At 38.2% G+C, this 19,939-nt stretch overlaps 1 protein-coding gene across 5 annotated transcripts in view; it reads left to right on the top strand.

Moving 5' to 3' along the window:
• C1QTNF7 (C1q and TNF related 7) overlaps positions 1-19,939 on the top strand; it is a 94,258-nt gene that overhangs the window by 67,640 nt on the left and 6,679 nt on the right. For 4 of the 5 annotated variants that reach the window (XM_033105334.1, XM_033105332.1, XM_033105335.1 and 1 more), the window contains exon 2: positions 17,618-17,863. In XM_033105334.1, the coding sequence (XP_032961225.1) occupies positions 17,626-17,863 (238 nt within the window). In that variant the 5' untranslated portion in view covers positions 17,618-17,625. Of the gene's footprint in view, positions 1-8,851; positions 9,159-17,617; positions 17,864-19,939 lie in introns of those variants that run through there. The other variant, XM_033105331.1, reaches the window with a different exon arrangement.

Below are 19,939 nucleotides of genomic sequence, written 5' to 3'. Positions count from 1 at the left end.
CTAATGGTACCTGACTTGTGAGGAGCAGACATTCTCCTGAATTTTGTTTTTATTCGGGGATGGGGCAGTGTAAATGCAGCCTTTTGGAAAGCAATTTGGCAGCACAGACCAAGAGAGACATAAAACATCCAAATCTCTTGACCCAGTAATTCCATTTCTGGGAATTTATCCGAAGCAAATAATCCTTAATAGGGATAAAGGCTTATGAACAAAAATTTTCAATGTAATCTCATTTATAATAGGAAAAATGAAACCAGCTTAATTGCCCAGTAATGGGGGGAGGAGATTAAATAAATTATGGTACAACTACTTGATGGATATTGTTTGGCCATTAATGATTCCAAAAACTAACAGAGGAAACATGGTTATGATATAATATTAAGTTAAAGAAAAAGCAAGCAGATGATCCAACAACAATCCTACTTCAGTGTATATCCAAAATAAATGAAAATGGGATATTCAAAAGTTATCTGCACCCTCATGGTTATTGCAGCATTATATTTTTTTTCAATTGCAGTTGACATACAATATTTTATTAGTTTCAGTTATACAACATAGTGATTAGGTGAAGTAATCACCCTGATAAATCTAGTACCCATCTGACACCATACATAGGTATTACCATATTATTGACTATATTCCCTATGCTATTCTTTGCATCCTCATGACTATTTTGTAACTACCCACTTATATTTGTTAAGCCCTTCACCAATTGCAGCATTATTTACAATAACCAAGATATGGAAACAACCTAAGTGCCCATCAACAGTTGAATGGACAAAGCAGGTGTGGATAATGGAATAGTATACAGCCATGAGACAGAAGGACATCTTGCCATTTGTGACGACATGAAATTACCTTGAGGACATTATGCTAAGTGAGATAAGTCAGAGAAAGACAAACACTGGATGATCTCACTTATATGTGGAATCTAAAAAAGCCAAACAAATAAAAACAGAGAGTAGAATGGTGGTTACCAGGGACAGGGGGTAGGGGAAAAGGAGAGATGTTTAAGGGTACAGACTTGCAACTGGTAGACAAGTAAGTCGGGGAAATCGAATGCACAGTCTACTCAAGATGGACATCAGCGCTATTATAAACATCAAGCTTGCTAAGAGACTAGGTCTCAATTATTCCCACTACAAAAAGAAATGATAATTATGTGACATGAGACAGGTGCTATCACTGCAATGCAATATATTATAACACATAAATGTAGCAAATCAACATGGTATACACCTTAAATTACACAGTTATATGTCAAATATATTTCAATTTTAAAAAAGAAAGAACGAAAAAGCAAGCAGCAACAGTATATGGGAAATATTACAAATCTTTGAACAAAATATATATGTACATACGTACACACAGAACCAAAAAAAAAATAAAATAACAGGAAAAAATAAAATAAACTGGTAACTGAGAGAACTATAAAATGTTTTACTTTTACTTTTCTATCTTTTTATCCTCTACAGATTTTCTTTAATGGTCACATATTTAAGATAAACTATGAATAATTCTATGTGACAATTATGCATATATTCCGCATATACAGCACAGAAAATAAATTTTAAGGTAAACAAGAACAGATATATTTTGATGAAAAACATTGCAAATTATAAATAGAAAAAATATTAGAAAGAAATCACACACAAGAACGAACACACACACACACACACACACACACACACACACAGCCAAATAAAAAACAAAATCTGTTACTCATTTCTATTAGAATCATTGTCAGAGGTTGGGTGTTTTTCTTACCTCTCCTTGCTCAATGGTGCCATCTATCATAGCCCTTTATTCTTGCCTTCCTCCAGTCCTTCTCAACGTGTCAGTCTAAGAGAACTTTTTAGAATGTATGCATGCTCTTATCACTCCCACACTTCCCCTTCACTTGCTTCTTACTGCCTTTCAGATAAAGTCCAAGATTCACAACAGACTTTCACCTTCGCTATAGTCAGCTTCTGCCTCAGCCTTCTTCCTCATCTCTTACTATTCCTCCCACATTCTTCTACTCCAGCCTCCTCACCAGCTTTCTCTCACTTTCTCCAAGCTATCCTGATCTGTCTTAATGCCAGGCTTTTACTCAAGCCATTATCCTGTCCCTGGAAAGCCTATTCTACCCCACTCTCACACCCGTTTTCTAAGATAGTACTTCAAGTCTTAAAAAATTGCTCAGAAGTTATTTCCTCAGGGAGAGATTCTCTAACCATGTAGATAAGATTATTCTGAGAACACAGATCAAGAACCCACTAACAGTGTCACCAAAGACATGCATTTCCCAGCCCCAGCAAGAAAGAACTCTAAACTCTATTTAAAAAATAAAGAAATGAATGACGTCTCTGACTCTGACTTACAGTTGCTTCTCCCTCCACCAACAGAAACCACATTTCTTCAGTGGCCATAAGAAAAGAAAAACAAATCTCACTTCTTACTTCACCCCATATACAAAAATTCAGAAGGGTCATAGACTTTACTGTAATGCCTAAATCTATAAAACTTCTAGGAGAAAATATCTGTGACCTTGGGTTTGGCGAAGATTTCTTAGATAAAACACAAAAATGCTAACTATAAAAGAAAGAAGTTGATAAATGAAACTTAAAATTAAATACTTCTCTTCAAAAGACTGTTAATAAAAAAACAAGTCAACTCATAGACTGGAGAAAATATTTGTAAAATATACATCTCATATGTATGTAGAATATATAAAGAATTCTTACAACCAATAACAAGCAAGTAAACGACCCCAAATGAGAAGATTTGCACTAATTCTTCACCAGAGAAGATATATGGACGGCAAATACGCATATGAAGAGATGCTCAACCTCATTAGGGAAAAGCAAATTGAAACCCCAATGTAATACCAACACACACCAATTAAAATGGCTAAAATTTGAAAGCAAAATCAATAATACAATGTGCCAGCAAGAATATGGAGCATACATTGCTACTGAAAACACAAAATGGCACAGCCTCTTTGGAAAACAGTTTGGCAGTTTCCTATGAAGTTAAATGCACTCTTAACACATTACCTAGCAGTCCCTCTCCTAGGTATTTACCTACAAGAACTAGAAACATATGTCTACACAAAGACCTGTGTGTGAGTGTTTATTGCAACTTTAATTCAGAATAGCCAATCATGAGAAACCAACCTAATACCCACAGCTGGTACATGTATAAACGAATAAATTTTCACCCACACAATGGAAGAAACATTAATTACTCTCAAAAGCATTATGCTCAGTGGAAGAAGACAGACTCTAAACTCACTGTACTGTACAATTCCATCCATGTGACATTCTGGAATAGGCAAAATTATTGGGACAGAAATAAGATCAGTGGTTGCCAGTGGCTAGGGTGGGAGCAAGTTCTGACTACCGAGGGGCAGGAGGAAACATTTTGGAGGGAATGGAAAAGGCTCTAGTCTGTGATGGTTGCACGACTGTATACATTGGTCAAAATTCATCAAATTGTACTCATACAAAGGTGAATATTACTCTTTATAAATTATAGCTTTAACAAAATAAGAATGGCTCTTAGGTGTGATGGGGAAGGGTCTTCCTAATCCAGGTTCTGTGAAATTGGGCAGATTTTTGTCCCCAGTCAACTGAGCTGAATACACCTACTTTTCTTCCTAAATGTCTCAAATTCATCCATCCTACCTTCCCTCGGGTAAAATAAACAGAGGTGGTGTGTTTCTCCTGCAGACCAAAGGCGCAGGGACAAGGCACTCTCCTCTAATGTTATGCCTTGTCCATTCAACGCTAAACTTCCAAATTGCACATTGTAAGTTTTCCATTCTCATTGCTATTGAATGTCATGAAGAGAGACTAGTAAGCCAAACTTAGAAATAATCCTTGGATTCTAGGCAACCCTAACGTGACAACATGATCACTTGCAAAGAGGAGTGTTTTGGACTCTAGCTCTGCCCTTACCAGTGATGTCAATCTGTCCCCTCACTTATCAGGGAGAAGTGATAGCCGCTACCTCCTGGGCTCATGGTAAAGAATAGACAAGACATGCATATAAAGCACTTAGGACAGTGTCTTGACATAATAAACTCTTGATAAATGGTAATTTTATTTTATTTTCATCTTTCAAAGATACGCATCTCAGAAATAATTTAAAGTGTCCATCAATGGATGTATGGATAAAGAAAACATGAGATTATATAATATATATACATATATACTGTATATATGAATATTACTCAGCCATAAAAAGAATCAAATTTTGCCAATTGTGACAACATGGATGGACCTTGAGGACATTATGCTAAGTGAAATGTCAAAGGCAAGTACCATGTGATCTCACTTATATGAGGAATCTTTAAAAAAATATATCAAAAACATAGATAAGTCATAGATAAAGAGATCAGACTGGTGGTTACCAGAGGAGGGTTGGGGAGTGGGATGAAATTGGTGACGGGAGTCAAAAGGAACAAACTTACAGTTATAAAACAACTAAGTACTTGGGATGCAACGTACAGCATGGTGATGACGGCTAACAATGCTGTATTGTATTTTTGAAAGTTGCTATGAGAGTAAGTCTTAAAAGTCTTCATCACAAGAAAACAACAATTGGTAACCATCTGTGGTGCTGGACGTAAATTAAATATTGTGGTGATCATTTCGCAATACATACTTTACATTGACACAATAGGTTGTACACCTACAACTAACAAGTTATATATGAATTCTATCTCAATTTTTTAAAAAAAGAACACACACACACACATACACACACACACACACACACACACACACACCCCCCAAAGATATGGCATCTCTGATATGCCAAACATTTCTCAGGAAAGTGTCACTGTTAGCTTTCCCATTCCAAAACTCTATCGAGGGTTAACTAACATTTTAAAGACAGCTCAGGTTCTCTAGTGTTTCCTAAAGAATCTTAGGACAGTCTGACAGGTTTTGTTAGTGAAAGCCAAAGACTGGAACACCTCGCACCAGCAGCACCCGTCCTCTACGTGTGGCGAACTGCAGACCAGCTCTGCACCGTCTGCTTTCCCACCACACAGGCCTGCAGACAGGCTTTAATGAACGTAAGTCCTGGAATTTCTGTACCAAATCATCAGAGAGCTCCCCCTGCCCTCTGAAAACGTCACTGAAAAACACTGAGGCCATATAAAATTACATTTTGGAGGTTTTAGTGCCTAATATAGCAGTTTGCGTTAAAGTGCTTGTAAGACATTTTGTACTGATCTAAAGTATGCTCGTTTTCGGTTCAAAGGCCTCAAGGGCCAATGAAGATGCATGGTGTCACTCTGTTATGATCCAAGATGATAAAAATTCCTAGGTTTTCCCAGAATAGTTATGGTATAAATGATGTGAGGTGTGGAATTTCCTTCAAAACATACAAAATGCAGGGGTGGGGGAAAAGAGAAGACAAGTGAATAGGGGTGTCTGTGGAACAATACTCCCCTTGGGTACCTGTTAAGCTAGGTGGTGGGTGCATCAGAACTTGTATCATCTCTACTTTAATATGTTTGAAATTTTCCATAATTCTTAAATTTTTTTCTTATGATTAAAATATGAGAAGTGATGTCTGGGGCATGAAGGCAAGGGTCAAGTATTATGATGTGGGATAACACTACGTTGTTCATTTTCACTTGTCCACAGTAATAGATATTTATGTCTCTAAAAAATACTGCAGTGTCTCCTCCATGAATCAGGTCTTGGTGAGAGGCTCTGCTATGCGGACGAGAGAATCTTGGAAATGATATAGGGATCCCGAGATCAAATACGGTGCTGTATATAAAAGTCAACTTTAGGCAAGTCACTTCTCACTGAACGTGTTTTCTCATCTATAAAGTGGGGAAATCAGGCTGCTGATCCCTGAGGCTTCTTTATCCTTAATAACATGAAACTCCCACCGGAAGGTGAGCTCAATGGCAAGTGTTTCTGTCTTCCTCTTTAAACGCCTTATCTACAGGGCCTGGGTCAGCGCCTGGAACATGGTAGGGACCAATGACATTTGTTCATTCAATGAATGGGTGAATTGCCTCTTTTTAAATAGGCTAACTTCTTTTCTCATAAGGATTCTCATCTTCCCCTACAACAAAAGCAGATTCCATTCAGAAACCAAACTGAGTCTTCATAGCTTGTTGAACTACGTTGAAAAGCCAAGAAACTGTCAATAGACATCATTTCTACTTATTGTAACTGCTCTCGGCTTGAGGGAGAGTTGACAGCCTGATCCATAAAACCGTGCTCACGACCCTTTGGGGGCTCCTGCCACCCTCTGGATCCAGAACAGAACCCCCGATGGCCAGCAGAACCCTGCCTGGTGCAGGCACATTCTCCCTCCAGGTACATGCTCTCTTTTACTCCTTTCAATGGCCTTTCAAAATCACCCTTTTCTACCTCAGGGCCTTTGCACATGGCATTCCGTCAGCCGGGAGGTGTTTTCCCACCCCTCTTCCTGGTTACTGCCTACTGCTGTTTCTTATTTCAGGGCAGAGGTCATTTCTTTAGGCAAGTCATGACCAGGTCGTCCTGCTAAATGCTCTCACAACATCTTTACTTTTCCTTCAGAACACTCTCCAGAGTGTACTGAATTTATCAAATGGTCTTATCCGTCCTGAATATGATGTAAATAAGAAACAATATAATTTTTCTCCTATCATTTTTTCTAGTCAAAGTCTGTTGGATCTTTCTTCCCTGTCCTTTCATATGTACCCTCTCAGGGAAATTCCTTATCTTTCTGGTCACTTTCAGTTACATGAACAATCTCATTAGTCAATTGTGACTCATTTTCGGACATTAAAAAAGATAAAACTAAATCAAAACTTCATGATAGTTGCAAGGCTTTCAGTTTCACAGCTCAGTTTACACCGCACCAGAGAACAACACTGTTTGTTTCTTGCAGGCACCTCTAATACTATCAGAGAACCCTTGGGGTCTTGGGCACTTGGCTAAGGGGTGGGTGTCATTCCCCTTTTCTGTCCCTCATAGGGAGACAGGGGAGAGATACTCAGGACTCCATCACCAGCTAATAGCCTTCTACCTTGATGGGTCTCTTTAACCATTAATCTTTTTGAACTTCTAGTCTCTCTTATGTGGATTGAAGGTGGATGGTGGTCAGTGTCAGATGCAGCTGATTTTTGGCAAGTCTTAAATGAATGGGCATGGATTGCCCACTGTTCTCTGCTTTGGGTCCTCAACTTAAACTCCAAGATGGTGGGAAGTCCCAGTTAACTTCCTGGTAAACAGAGTTTTGTGATGATTTGATGAAAGTCATCTTCTCCACTAGACTTTTCCTCTCTAAGGGCTCCGTGTTTTGCTCTCCATTGAATACGAAGACCAAGCATTCAGAATCTGGCATATAGCAGCAGCTCAGTAAATATGCAATCAGGCAATGAATAAAAGAACAGGATGAAAGAGGGAGAAAACGATTTGTGTCACTGAAACTCCCTGGTGTAGACGGTTTACCATAGGAGGTATGACTTGAGCCAGAGTAGATAAGGCAAAGATCCCCATCCGAATTCCCCATAGAGCTTTTGGAAGCTATAAACGCTTAGACCTGGCCCACTGGGGTGCTGATTCAATAGATCTAGCTGAGAATCAGTGAGCTAAAGTGCATGAGAAAGTCCAAATAACGTGCCAGGAGGGCTAAGGGAAGGCAAGGCTGTACATGGGTGAGAGTAACAGGGAGACTTTCTGGCAAAAGCAATGCATAAGGGCAAATGTGAACAGGTGAAGAAAAGGGCACGGGACGGCCATGGCGAGCAGGGACTTGCAAGCCAGAGGAAGTGACATAATTACCAGGGAACAAGGAGGGGAGAATGAGAGTGGTGGTGTTTAGGGTACAAACTTGTAGGGAGTGGTAAATAAGCCATAGATATCTAATGCACACTATAATGAATATAGACAATATTATTGTACTATAAGTAATATGATAAGTATAGCTATAATGTCAATCATATTATAATATATAAATGTATCAAAGTGACACACCATACATCTTAAACTTGTACAATGTTAAATACAAATTTATTTAATAAAAATATCCTACTCTAATTTAGCAAAAAACTGTGCCTCACTTCTGTGTTCAAGGCATTATTTTTACCAGCCTCTGATGGCACTCAGATCTTGGCCAGCCAACAAATTCAAAAGATTATTCTCTCTAGATGGGTGGGTGGACAGCTAAGGTAAAATGAAGCTTAGCACAGTGGGCAGCCCACCAGTCCTCTTGGCAAATTTGTGGTCAGCGTCCACTTCCTGCACTTTGGAAATCTGTCTTCCAGTTAAGCATCTCAATTGCTTGGGAAGAATAGTGGGGAAAACAAGAAAAAAAATTATTTCAGTCACTTAATTTCCACAAATGACATCATGAATTATATATGGCTGTTGCTCAGGAGATATAAGAAGTAGGTATCAGAAGGAAACAAAGAAATTGATTGCGTTGAAGATGAGTTGTCATAGGCTTTGGAGAACTATTCTGCCTTTTGAGTTGTTATGATCAGTTCTCTATAGCAACAAAGACATATTAGTCTTCTAAGAATACCCAATCATTTATCCATTCAGCAGAGAACAAAGAAAACATCAGTACAGTACTCATAACCTTCTTTCATTTTGCAGCACATAGAGTGAGAGGCCCTTTTCCTGCCATGTTTATCAGAACAGGGACATCCCTCCTTGTTTTTCCATGAGACACCACCCAATGTCCAGAACCTGAAGACTCTACCATGAAAATTCTCAAGTAAGGAATGACTGTTTTCTGTTAATAACTCATTTCCAGTCAGTGAGTAATTTTTCTCCTGAAACATCCACTCAGTGAAAAATAGAGGAGAAAAAAAATAAGTAAACAATCTGGAAAAGAGGTCACGACACACAGAGATGGAGGAGCCTCTAAACTTAACAGTCGACAAAGGCAGGCGCTTAGGGTTTATCCCAAACAAAATCGTAATTTTAAGGTCCCCTGATTGCATCTCACCCGATGAATGACTTCCAGGGCCTCTGGCTCTTGGGACTACAGGAGAAAATTATTTTTAGTGCAAGTATTTGGAAACCCCTGAGAACTTGGATTTGTTTTTCTGTCTGGTACCAAAGCAAGTTTCACGCTGAGCTCTCATGAAAGATCCTCGGTCTCTTGTGGAGTTAGAATGCTGGAGCAACCCACCATCTCAGAGCAAGGTATGGTGTTTACTCTTTTTGTTGAATTTTTGGCAAATGTAGACACAATGCCCATATCATTATGGTAGCTTTGGAGGGCATTAAATAGACAGCTGTATAAGAAGAATCCATGAAAATGAAGACCTGGGTCGAAATCTCTGGTCTGACACTAGACTGTGACCATAAACAAGTTACCTGACTTCTGTGGACACTGGCTCCCTGTCCTATCTACTACACTAAAGGGTCTTTGGGACGATGATATGGATTTGACATTGCTCTGTTGACGACAAAATGTTTGATAAATGACAATATTTATTGCTGTTGTGACATCATACATTTTACATAAAGCAGCCAAAGCTTTATAAATCATGAACTGTTGACAAAAATAAATATTGATGAATAAATATTTTTCTTTCTTCAACCTTTGTTGAGTCTCGACTGTAGACCCATCTTTGTCCTAAATATTGGTGATACAGAGTTTATATTTTAGTGAAGAAAAAGTAAATAACTAGTCCTAACACAGGGTAGTATGTGAATTTGTAGGTTGAGTAGTGACAGGAGAAGGGAATTCATGGCCAATGGGAGGAGCAGCTCTGAGAAGGGAAATTGGAGCCCCAAAGGCAGAGCTGAGGAACCACAAAGCAGAAGGACCTGGGGTGTGAACACCAAGGTCTGTCCCCATTCTCGCTCACAGTGCCACACCTAGTGCAGCTAGAGAGGGAAAAGCCTGCTATTGTGAAATCTTTTCCTCCGCAGGCCAAGGATATGTCTCATTTTGGCCGCCCCTGGTTACCTATCCTCTTCCTAATGATTTCCAGGCAAAAACACATTTTCAACTTGAATTAATAATCAAGTCCAGCCTTTGTCATGAAGTAATGTTAGTTTCCCTCAAATGATATAGAGGAAAACTCAAAAGTTTGGAGACCAATAAAAAGCCCAGTTCAAATCCTTCTTGAGCCACTTTTATGGCTGTGAGGACTGGAGCCCTCAGTCTCAATTTTCTTATTTAAAATCAAAGTGGTGCGGAGAGTAGTTATCGTTAAAACACCGAGCACAGTAGCAAGAATACTAATATGCTTCCTCCATCTCAATATTTTCTGTTTTGTATTTTTTCACTGTGGTTAAATATACATAACATAAAATGTACCATTTTTAAGTGTACAGTTCAGCGGGATTAAGTACATTCACATTGTTGTGTGACCATTATCCATCTTCAGAACTTTTATCTTCCCTAACCGAAACACTGACTCCTCTTTCCCTCCTTCCCCTAGCTCCTGGCAATTATTATTCTATCTCTATAATTTTGACTGTTCTCATTACATGAGGTCTGCAAATTAAGTTTGCAAACTTGTTTACAACAATCCCTTTTTTGATATCAGAGGGATTATTCATTATGAATTTGTACCATCTGGACAAACAGTTAACCAAGTTTACTATTTGAAAGTGCTGAAAAGGCAGTGTGAAAAAGTTAGATGACCTGAACTTTTTGCCAACAATTCATCTCTTGCATCACAACAATGCACCAGCTCACACGGCACTGTCTATGAAGGAGTTTGTAGCCAGTAAACAAATAACTGTATTGGAACACCCTCCCTACTCACCTGATCTGGCCCCCAATGACTTCTTTCTTTATCTGAAGATAAAGGAAATATTGAAAGAAAGGCATTTTGATGACATTCAGGATATCAAGGGTAATGTGACAGCTCTGATGGCCATTCCAGAAAAAGTTCAAAAATTGCTTTGAAGGGTAGACTAGGCGCTGGCATCAGTGCATGGCTTCCCAAGGGGAGTACTTCGAAGGTGACCATAATGATATTCAGCAATGAGGGATGTAGCACTTTTTCTAGGATGAGTTCATGAACTTAATTGTCCGACCTTGTATCATATAGATAGAATCATACAATATTTGTCTTAGCACAAAGTCTTCAAGATTCCTCTATGTCAAAATTTTCTTCCTTTCAAAAGTTGAAAAATATTCCATTGTATGCATGTGCCACATTTTGTGTATTCATCTGTCGATGGACACTTTGGGTTGCTTCCACCTTTTGGCTACTGTGAACAATGCTGCTATGAACACGGGTGTACAAATATCATTTTGAGCCCGTTTTCACTTCTTTGGGGTATATATCCACAAGTGGAATTGCTGGATGACATGGTAAAACTGTATTAAATTTTTGGAGGAATCATGAGATTGTCTTGCCTAGCAGCTATACCATTTTACATTCCTTCCAACTACAGTTTTTATTTTTTTTCAGCTTTACTGAGATATACTTGACGTATAACATTGTGTAAGCTTAAAGGGGGTGATGTGAAGATTTGACACACATGTATTATGAAATGATTACTACAATTAGGTTAGTTAAAACATTTATCACCTCACATAATTTTTTATGTTTAGTAAGAACATTTGAGATTTACTCTTAGCAACTTTCAAGTATGTGATACAGCACTATTAATTATAGACACTATGCTGTATATTAGGTCCCTAAAATGTACTCATCTTATAGCTGGAAGTTTGATTATTTAACCAACATCTCCCCAGTTCTCTCACCCTCCAGCCCCTGACAACCTCTATTTTACTCTCTGTTTCTATGAATTCAGCCTTTTAGATTCCTGATATAAGTGAGATCATACAGTATAGTATTTGTATTTGTATTATTTGTATTTCTGCCGGACTTATTTCACTTAGTATAATGCCTTCAAGTTTCATCTATTTTGTGGCAAATGGCAAGATTTCCTTCTTTCGGTGGCTGAATATATATCTATATTATATATGAGATTATATATTATACACGTATAATATATAATTATATAATATATATGTGTATATATATTTTATGTAAAAGTATTTTTTATATAAACCATTTCTGTATCCATTCATCTGTGAATAGACACTTAGGTTGTTTCTATATCTTAGCTACTATAAATAAACTTGCTATGAATATGGCAGATACCTGCTTTTCGTCTGGTACGAAAGCAAGTTTCTCACTGAGCTCTCATGAAAGATCAGATTTATCTTTGATATTCTGTTTTCACTTCCTTTGGCTATATACCCAGTAGGAGGATTACTAGTGGTTCTAGTTTTAATTTTTTGAGGAAGCTCCATACTGTTTTCCATAGTGATTGTACCACTTTACATTCTTAAGAACAGGGCACAGGGATTTCCTCCTCTTCACATCCTTGGCAACAATTTGTTATCTCTCCTCTTTCTGATAATAGCCATTCTGACAGGTGAGAGGTGATATCCCATTGAGGTTTCAATTTGCATTTCCTTGATGATTACTGATGTTGAGCTTCATGTACTAGTTGGCCATTTGCATGTCTTCTTTGCAAAAATGTCTACTCAGATCCTTTGCCCATTTTCAATCAGATTATTTGGTTTTTGCTATTGAGTTTTATGAGTTTTTATGTATTTTGGATATTAACCCCCATCTGATATATGGTTTGCTTTTATTCTCTCCCATTCTGTAGACTGCTTTTCATTTTGTTGGTCATTTCTTTTGCTGTGCAGAAGCTTTTCAACTTGATGTAGTTCCACTTGTCTATTTTTGCTTTTGTTGTTTATGCTTTTAATGTCATATCCAAAAAATTGTTGCCAAAAACAATGTCGAGAATTTTTTCCTATGTTTCCTTCTAAAGGTTTTACAATTTCAGGTCTTACATTTAAGTCTTTAATCCACTTCCAGTTAAAATTTTGAGTGGTGTAAATTAGGAGTCCAGTTTCATTCTTTTGCACGTGAATATCCAGTTTTCCCAACACTATTCACTGAAGAAACTATTCTTTTCCCATTGAGTACTCGTTGCTCCCTTGTCAAATGTTAGTTCTGTCTATGTATGGGTTTATTTTATTTTAAAAATAAAGGAAAGATGCTATTTACAAAGGGGTCTCAATCTATGGACACATTTTCTAGAAGTTCAATTTTTGCACTGATTTATTCAGTATTACTTTAAGTGTTTTCCATGGCTAGTTTAGCAAGAACATAGGGTATTATCCCTGAAAAAAAAACACTTACAAAATGCTGTACAGTACATTCCTGTCTACAGATTCAAAACACCCACTAACAGGAAGGCTCTGAAGTCTATAATACCACAAAGTGAATTTTTTAAGTATGTGTTTAGAAAACTAAGAACTTATTACTTTGTAATCCCTACAGAAAAATAGGATGGAAGTTCATTTACAATTAACATAGAGGACAAATCTGTTTAAGATTAACGATATTTCCAGAACTCTGATTTTTCTAACTCCAATGAAGCATAATGGTGGAAATATATATTTTAGCTTATATTCTATATAAATTTACATAACTCAATGCACTCCTTCAGAGCATTTTATATGAGAAGTGTCTGCTAAGGTTCATAAGGTTTCTTTCTGAAGTTTTGAAAATGTTCTAAAATTAGATTACAGTACACATTGAGTTGTAAACTTTAATTGGTCCATTTTATGCTGTGTAAACTAAATCTCAATAAAGCTGCTTTAAAAACATTATTATTTTTTATGAACCCATGACAAACATAGGTCAGTCCCAGCCAAAATAACCAAACTCTTTGCCAACCAGTGGGGCAGTGGGTAAAAGATGAATCATTTAATATAAGGTGTTGAAATATAAAGTTGGATTCCTATCTCACACTTTTTATCAGAAAAATTCTAATGGGTCAAATTTTCAATGTGAACAAATGAAACAACAAAAGAACTGAAAGAAAAGTGGGAGGATTCTCTTTTTTATCTTGAAGTAAGGAAGACCTTTCCAACACAATAAATGGAACCTCAAATATGTTTTCATGATAAAAATATTTTTAAAAATACATGAACAAAGTGAAAAGGCAAACTAGGAAAAGCTTTTTACTGATCATGCCATAAATCACATGCATAGAATATATGTATGGAGATATTCATCACACTAGATGGAGATGTTCATTGCACTATTGTTTATAGTAACACAAGAATGAAAATATCGCCAATATGCATCAGTAGGAGACTGGTTAAATACAGCACATACATATGATGGCTATTCTATAGCCACTAAAAAAGGAATGAGGCAACTCTACGTATACTGATAATAAAAGGATCTCCAAGCTATGTGAAAAAGCAAGGTACAGAAAGTTGCGTACCATATGCCAACATGGAGAAGGAGGACAGACACACAAAAACCTAGCAACAGTGATTGCCTCTCAAAAAGGAAATTGCATATGTGGGAGGGAGAAGAAATTTACCTTTCATTGAAAATTCTTTTTAAAAAAACTAATTCATAAATGTGCATGTTGCATCTTTACAATGAAAATAAATGTTTAAAACATTTTAAGTATACTACACCATGTAAAATTAAAACAACTCAAGTCTTTTATTTGTATTTCTCAAACACTGAGAAAGGGACCCACAGACCCCAGAAATATTTCTTTGAATTCTCTATTTTCTCTGTGTTTGGTAATATTGTCACATTCCATTCTCCCCATGTTTTTGACAAAACTCACACCTTCCTCCCACCCCAAATCTTCTCTGTTTGGGCTTTGCGCCAAACACTGTTGCAGGTGGTTGGAGACATCAATCCATGACTCAAAGAATGTAGAGCTTACATTCTATCCGATGGAGGTACATAAAATTAAAAAAGAATACTAAAGATTAGAATAATCTAGTGAGTTAGAGGGTGATGACTACAATGGAAAATAGAAAAAAACGAGCAGAATGAGGGACGGTCCGAAGGGAGGAGAGGTGGCTTGCAATATTAAATAAGGTGGTAAGAGTTGGCTTTATGACATTTAAGCAAAGACTTGAAGGAGATGAGAGAGTGAGATGTGTAACCGTCTCGGGGAACAGAATTTTGGACAGAGGGAAAAGACAGTGTGAAGACCCTGAGGGCACGCATTCTCAGTGTTTTTGCGGTACGCCAAGAAATTCAGTGTGACTAGAGCTGAGAAAGTGGAAGGGAGGGTAGTATATGAAGTCGGGGAAGAAGGAACGTGGGTGCTCCGTGAAGTAGGACCTTATTGACCATCGACTATGAGACTTTTGACTTTTAAGGAAAATAAACCACCATTACAGAGTGATGCCACTGTCGTTTTACCTTACAATCCACACCCCGTTATCTTCCTGACAAACTGAGTGCCAAGATTCGACTAGCCACTCAGCACCACACCATCACCACACATCAGGCACCACAGCGCCCCTCCACCCCCCAGTTCTGATGAGGATTGTTAGTGGATAATCATTTTGTGTACCTTTCAAAAGATTTTTAACTGGAGACGCTTCCAGCATTTAGATCACTGTGCAGACAATATTCTACAGTACTTGTCAACGCAAGGGCAAACCATTTGCTCAATCAATGTATTTGTTTCCGTTTGAATTTATTCCTGCTTTGAGCACCTTGTTGCCTGGCTATTGGAAATGTTAATGTCCTTTCTGCCAAGTATATCTTTTACATTCAGCCTCCACCATCCAAAATAACCTGGACCCTTACCACGCCTTCTTCATAGACTGAGCCCTAATTACTGGTATGCTCATGTCTTCAGAATCTCCATCACAGTGTCTGAGATGCCACTGCCCAAGGTGACTTTTTTCCAGATAATTTCAAGTCCCTCTTAGAACCAACGCCTGGCCTCAGATACAGCATCCCATCCTATGTCTGGTAAAAAGCCTTTTTATGAGTGTCTTCTATGCTCATCTCTTTCTCTTTCTAGTCCCTTCTGAAAGCCTCCTCTCATCAGTTTTTTACAAGAACGAACAATGTAATCATTGCATCTTGTTTTAACTGTGGCGGGGGTATGGATATAAGGTTCTCTCCGTTTCCTTCATCTGAGGCACGTTTGGAAGGGCTGGCATCTTTATCAGATCTGCCAGGCTTTTCAGAAAGTGCCTTAATCCCAGCTGAGCAATAGGACCAGTAATTTTGTGTGTGTGCCGTATGACAAATCAATCAGACAGCATATGGCAAAGCTGTTCTCCTTGATTTGAGGGAGGGAGGGCCCACTGGTAACATGAAGATTTGGGCGAGGATACAGAGACTATATTTGGATACATTGCTTCAGTTTTTCACTAATGAGATTTCTAGGAATCAGACCTGTTTCAAACCACATGCGCACACTGTTTTTCTCGGTTTGTCATTCCTATGCTCTGGCAAATTTCTGGGTCTCATTCCAAGATGTTGCAATTCCCCCATGGGTACCATAAAAGCGATACAGTGTGCCTGGTTAATTTCCTGTTGTGGTTGTCAAAAAGACAAAGAAACTTCATCCAATTGCTTTTCCCAGATTTTATAATTATTTCATTTGGGTAAGTATATGCCAGGCGTATATATCAAGCATTGTACAGATTTCCTATTAAAGCACAGGTCCAACTATCCAAAAACTGCCAATTTACACCACCCCAGGATCACATGTATACATTCTCCCATCCAAGACTCTGCTAATCTTAAGGATCATTTAGCACAGAAACCAGGTGTCCCTAGGCTACACTGCCCACCCTCAGCCTATATGCCAAGTGTCATTCTAAGAAGTGATCCATCACTCTCAGCTGCCAGGCTTTGCGGAGGAGAAAACCAAGTCCTATTAGATCATAGAGAAGATACCTGTTGCCTGCTTCACGAGGAGCACGTGGCACTATGCATGGTTTAATTTCACTCAGTTCTTTGAGCCCCAGTGCTATCGGCTTAATGGGATACCATGGCATTATAGCCTACAGACTTTAAATTAAAGTTTGAGACACACACACCTCCCAATCAGGACATGCACAGTGTTCCAACTAACACTGATTGGCATTACATGTGATTAATAAGTAAAAACCATGTTTTCCTGAAAATGCCACTTCCTTTCTCCTGCTTTAAGAAAGCCCAGAAATTCTAAGAAAATGACCCTGGATGCATGCAAGGATTACATATAAGGATGTCTAGCATGTTTATATTGGCAGAAAACTGGAAACAAATATCTATAGGTGGGGAATTGTGTATGTAATGGAGAGTAGAAACAAATGCAACAATTTCTTTCACGTTATGAATAATTTTTGACACGGGAAGATGCTCATGATATTTTGTTACATGAAAATAGTTGAAGAATTGCAGGAATGACATGACATCACTTTTCTTTATAGCATAGGAAAAAAGAACCATCATTTCCAGTGGTGTGAATAATGTTGATGTTTATCTTACTCATTTGCATCCCTAATTTTTTAAAAAATGCATTACTTTTGCAAAAGAGAAAACATTATTTGTCAAAGTCCATCACTGATTTCTGCAGAAAATGTGCAACAAAGGGATTTATTTTGAATATTTTAAAATAAATTCTACATCTCCACCAACGCTTGTGTGGCGTACCAAGAACTCCATCAGTAATGCATTAAGTTTCCAAGGGAATTATGCGGTGACCAGGGGTTTTCTTACATGCATGAAGAGACCAGCACGGAAGTGAATTTTTGCAAATGTCCATTCTTATGTTCAATCACACCAAAACCTCCACCTGAAAGAGTACATTATGTCTATGTGTTTTTCTTACAGAGCCAAAGATGTTTGTCTTGCTCTATGTTACAAGTTTCGCCATTTGTGCAAGTGGACAACCTCGGGGTAATCAGTTCAAAGGAGAGAGCAACTCCCCGAGATATATCTGTAGCATTCCTGGCTTACCTGGACCTCCAGGCCCCCCGGGAGCAAACGGTTCCCCTGGGCCCCATGGTCGGATCGGCCTTCCAGGACGAGATGGGAGAGACGGCAGGAAAGGAGAGAAAGGTGAAAAGGGGGCTGCAGGTAATGAATGATGAAGTTCTTAAAGCACCTGAAAACTACTCCCTTTCTTTGCTGCTTTTTTCTAATGGGAATTGCCCCTTAAATCCTTTCTCTACTTCCCCTTCATTAATCATAACAATTTATTGCACCTTGACTACGCTTCAGGTGCTGCTCTAAACTCTTTATGTGCATTCTTATTTTATTGTAATGACAACGCTTTCAGGTGGAAGCTCTCACATTTTATAGATGAGAACATTCGGCAATGCCATGATTAAACGAATTACTGAAGACGAAGTGCTAGTGAATGGCAGAGCTGGATTCAAACATCTGATGCCCATGACCACCGGGCAGTCACAGCCAATAGGCAGTGGCGGGATATGACAGGGTGCAGCTGGATAGACAGACAGCTGGACAGGAGGGAAGATGAAGCAGAGGCAGAATTAGAGGCCAAAAGCACAGATGCCATCTTGCTGTGCACTAATATCCTGAACAAAGACACATAAAGGGCTTCTAGATTTGATTTTTTACAGATGAAATGACAATAGTACTGTATAGCCTACTTTTCCTCGTTCACTACTTTCCCACCCTTCCTGCAGCAGCTAAAAAAAAATTTAATTTAATTTTAAAAAAGGATTTCTTATAGCTCTTTATAGCAACACAACTATCCTCTAATCTTTCAGTAATTTTCACTTTTTTTCTCATAAATAAATTGACCCAGGAAGCTTGCCAGATTCTGCAATCCTTCAGTGTGAAACAAATTAAAATTCTAGAGAGGCCACGTGTTAACTCTAAAAGAGGGAGTGATTTGGAATCAATCTTTGAAAGCAAGTTTCTGAGTGTAAAAGTTGGGACAAAAGATAGGAAGAAAATATCAACAGATCTAAGAAATGTGTCTCTATCTAGTCATTGCACCTGAGTTAGTGGTGCAATGCATCCAGGGTTATGTGAAACAATATCATAACATATATTCAAATTATTGGCTAATAATTCACTTCTGAATTTGTCAAGCAGAAAATAGTTGGCCAATCAGTAGCTACCCAATTTATGAATATTGTTCAATATTAGGTAAAGAATCTTTAGGTAAAATTTCAACATCAGATAAAACAATCCTTGAATGTGGAGCTTAAATCTTATCTTTCAAACTCTTCAATATGGCAGCACCTATGAACACCACCTCCCGTGTGTCATGATCATGAAGATCCTTGAAATCCTGTAACAACACCAGGACCATAGCTAAGTCCTACCAACCTTTTCAGTTTACTGTGTCTGGAAACAATATGCCTAGTGATTACAAAAACATGCATTGGAGTTAGAAAGACTTAGGCTGAAATCTTGACTCCTTCCATTACTACTAAGTATCCTTGGGCAAATAGAGTCTTTGGACCTCAATTTTCTCACTTGTAAATAGGGTGTAGTAAGGGTGATTATGAAGATTAAGGACAATAATACATGTAAAACATGCAATGGAATTAGTGCCAGGAAGTAAGCACTCAGTGAATGTTAGCCAGTATCACTTATCACATTGTGATCTGTAAATGAGTCATAGCGAAGTTCATGAATATCCAAAGCTGTGTCGTACACTAGAAATCAGTGATCTGTTTTATAAGGTAGCTCTAGTATTATTTAAAGATACGTTTATGGATATGCATTCAGATTAAATCACATGTTCATAATTGCTACAATTTTAAACATGTATAAGGCCAGCTACCCCCCCATAATCATCAATCCATTTAATAATCCATCCACTCACGCATTACTCATTTAACAAGTTTTTTTATGCACCTATTGCTATCCAGGATTGTTCTAGACGAGGGTTTCTCAACCTGCATACGAATGACATTTGGGGCCGAGTAATTATTACTGTGGGATGACTATCCTGTGGATTGTAGGACGTTTAGCAGCAGCCCACTAGATGGCAGTAGCACCTCCCACCGATTGTATTAATAATAACCAAAAATATCTCGAGATATTGCCAACTATCCCTTGATGGGCGGTACAAAATTGCCCCTGGTTGAGAACATGCTTCTAGAAGCTGACAACACAAACGCAACTAAGACATTGTCCTCTCCTTGACACGCAAACATTGGGGTGTGGGAG

The sequence above is a fragment of the Rhinolophus ferrumequinum genome, chromosome 5 (genome assembly GCF_004115265.2).
Source record: "Rhinolophus ferrumequinum isolate MPI-CBG mRhiFer1 chromosome 5, mRhiFer1_v1.p, whole genome shotgun sequence".
In the NCBI taxonomy this organism is placed as follows: Eukaryota; Metazoa; Chordata; class Mammalia; order Chiroptera; family Rhinolophidae; genus Rhinolophus; species Rhinolophus ferrumequinum.
The sequence above is the reverse complement of the archived record's forward strand: the minus strand, read 5'-3'. Positions and strand labels throughout refer to the sequence as shown.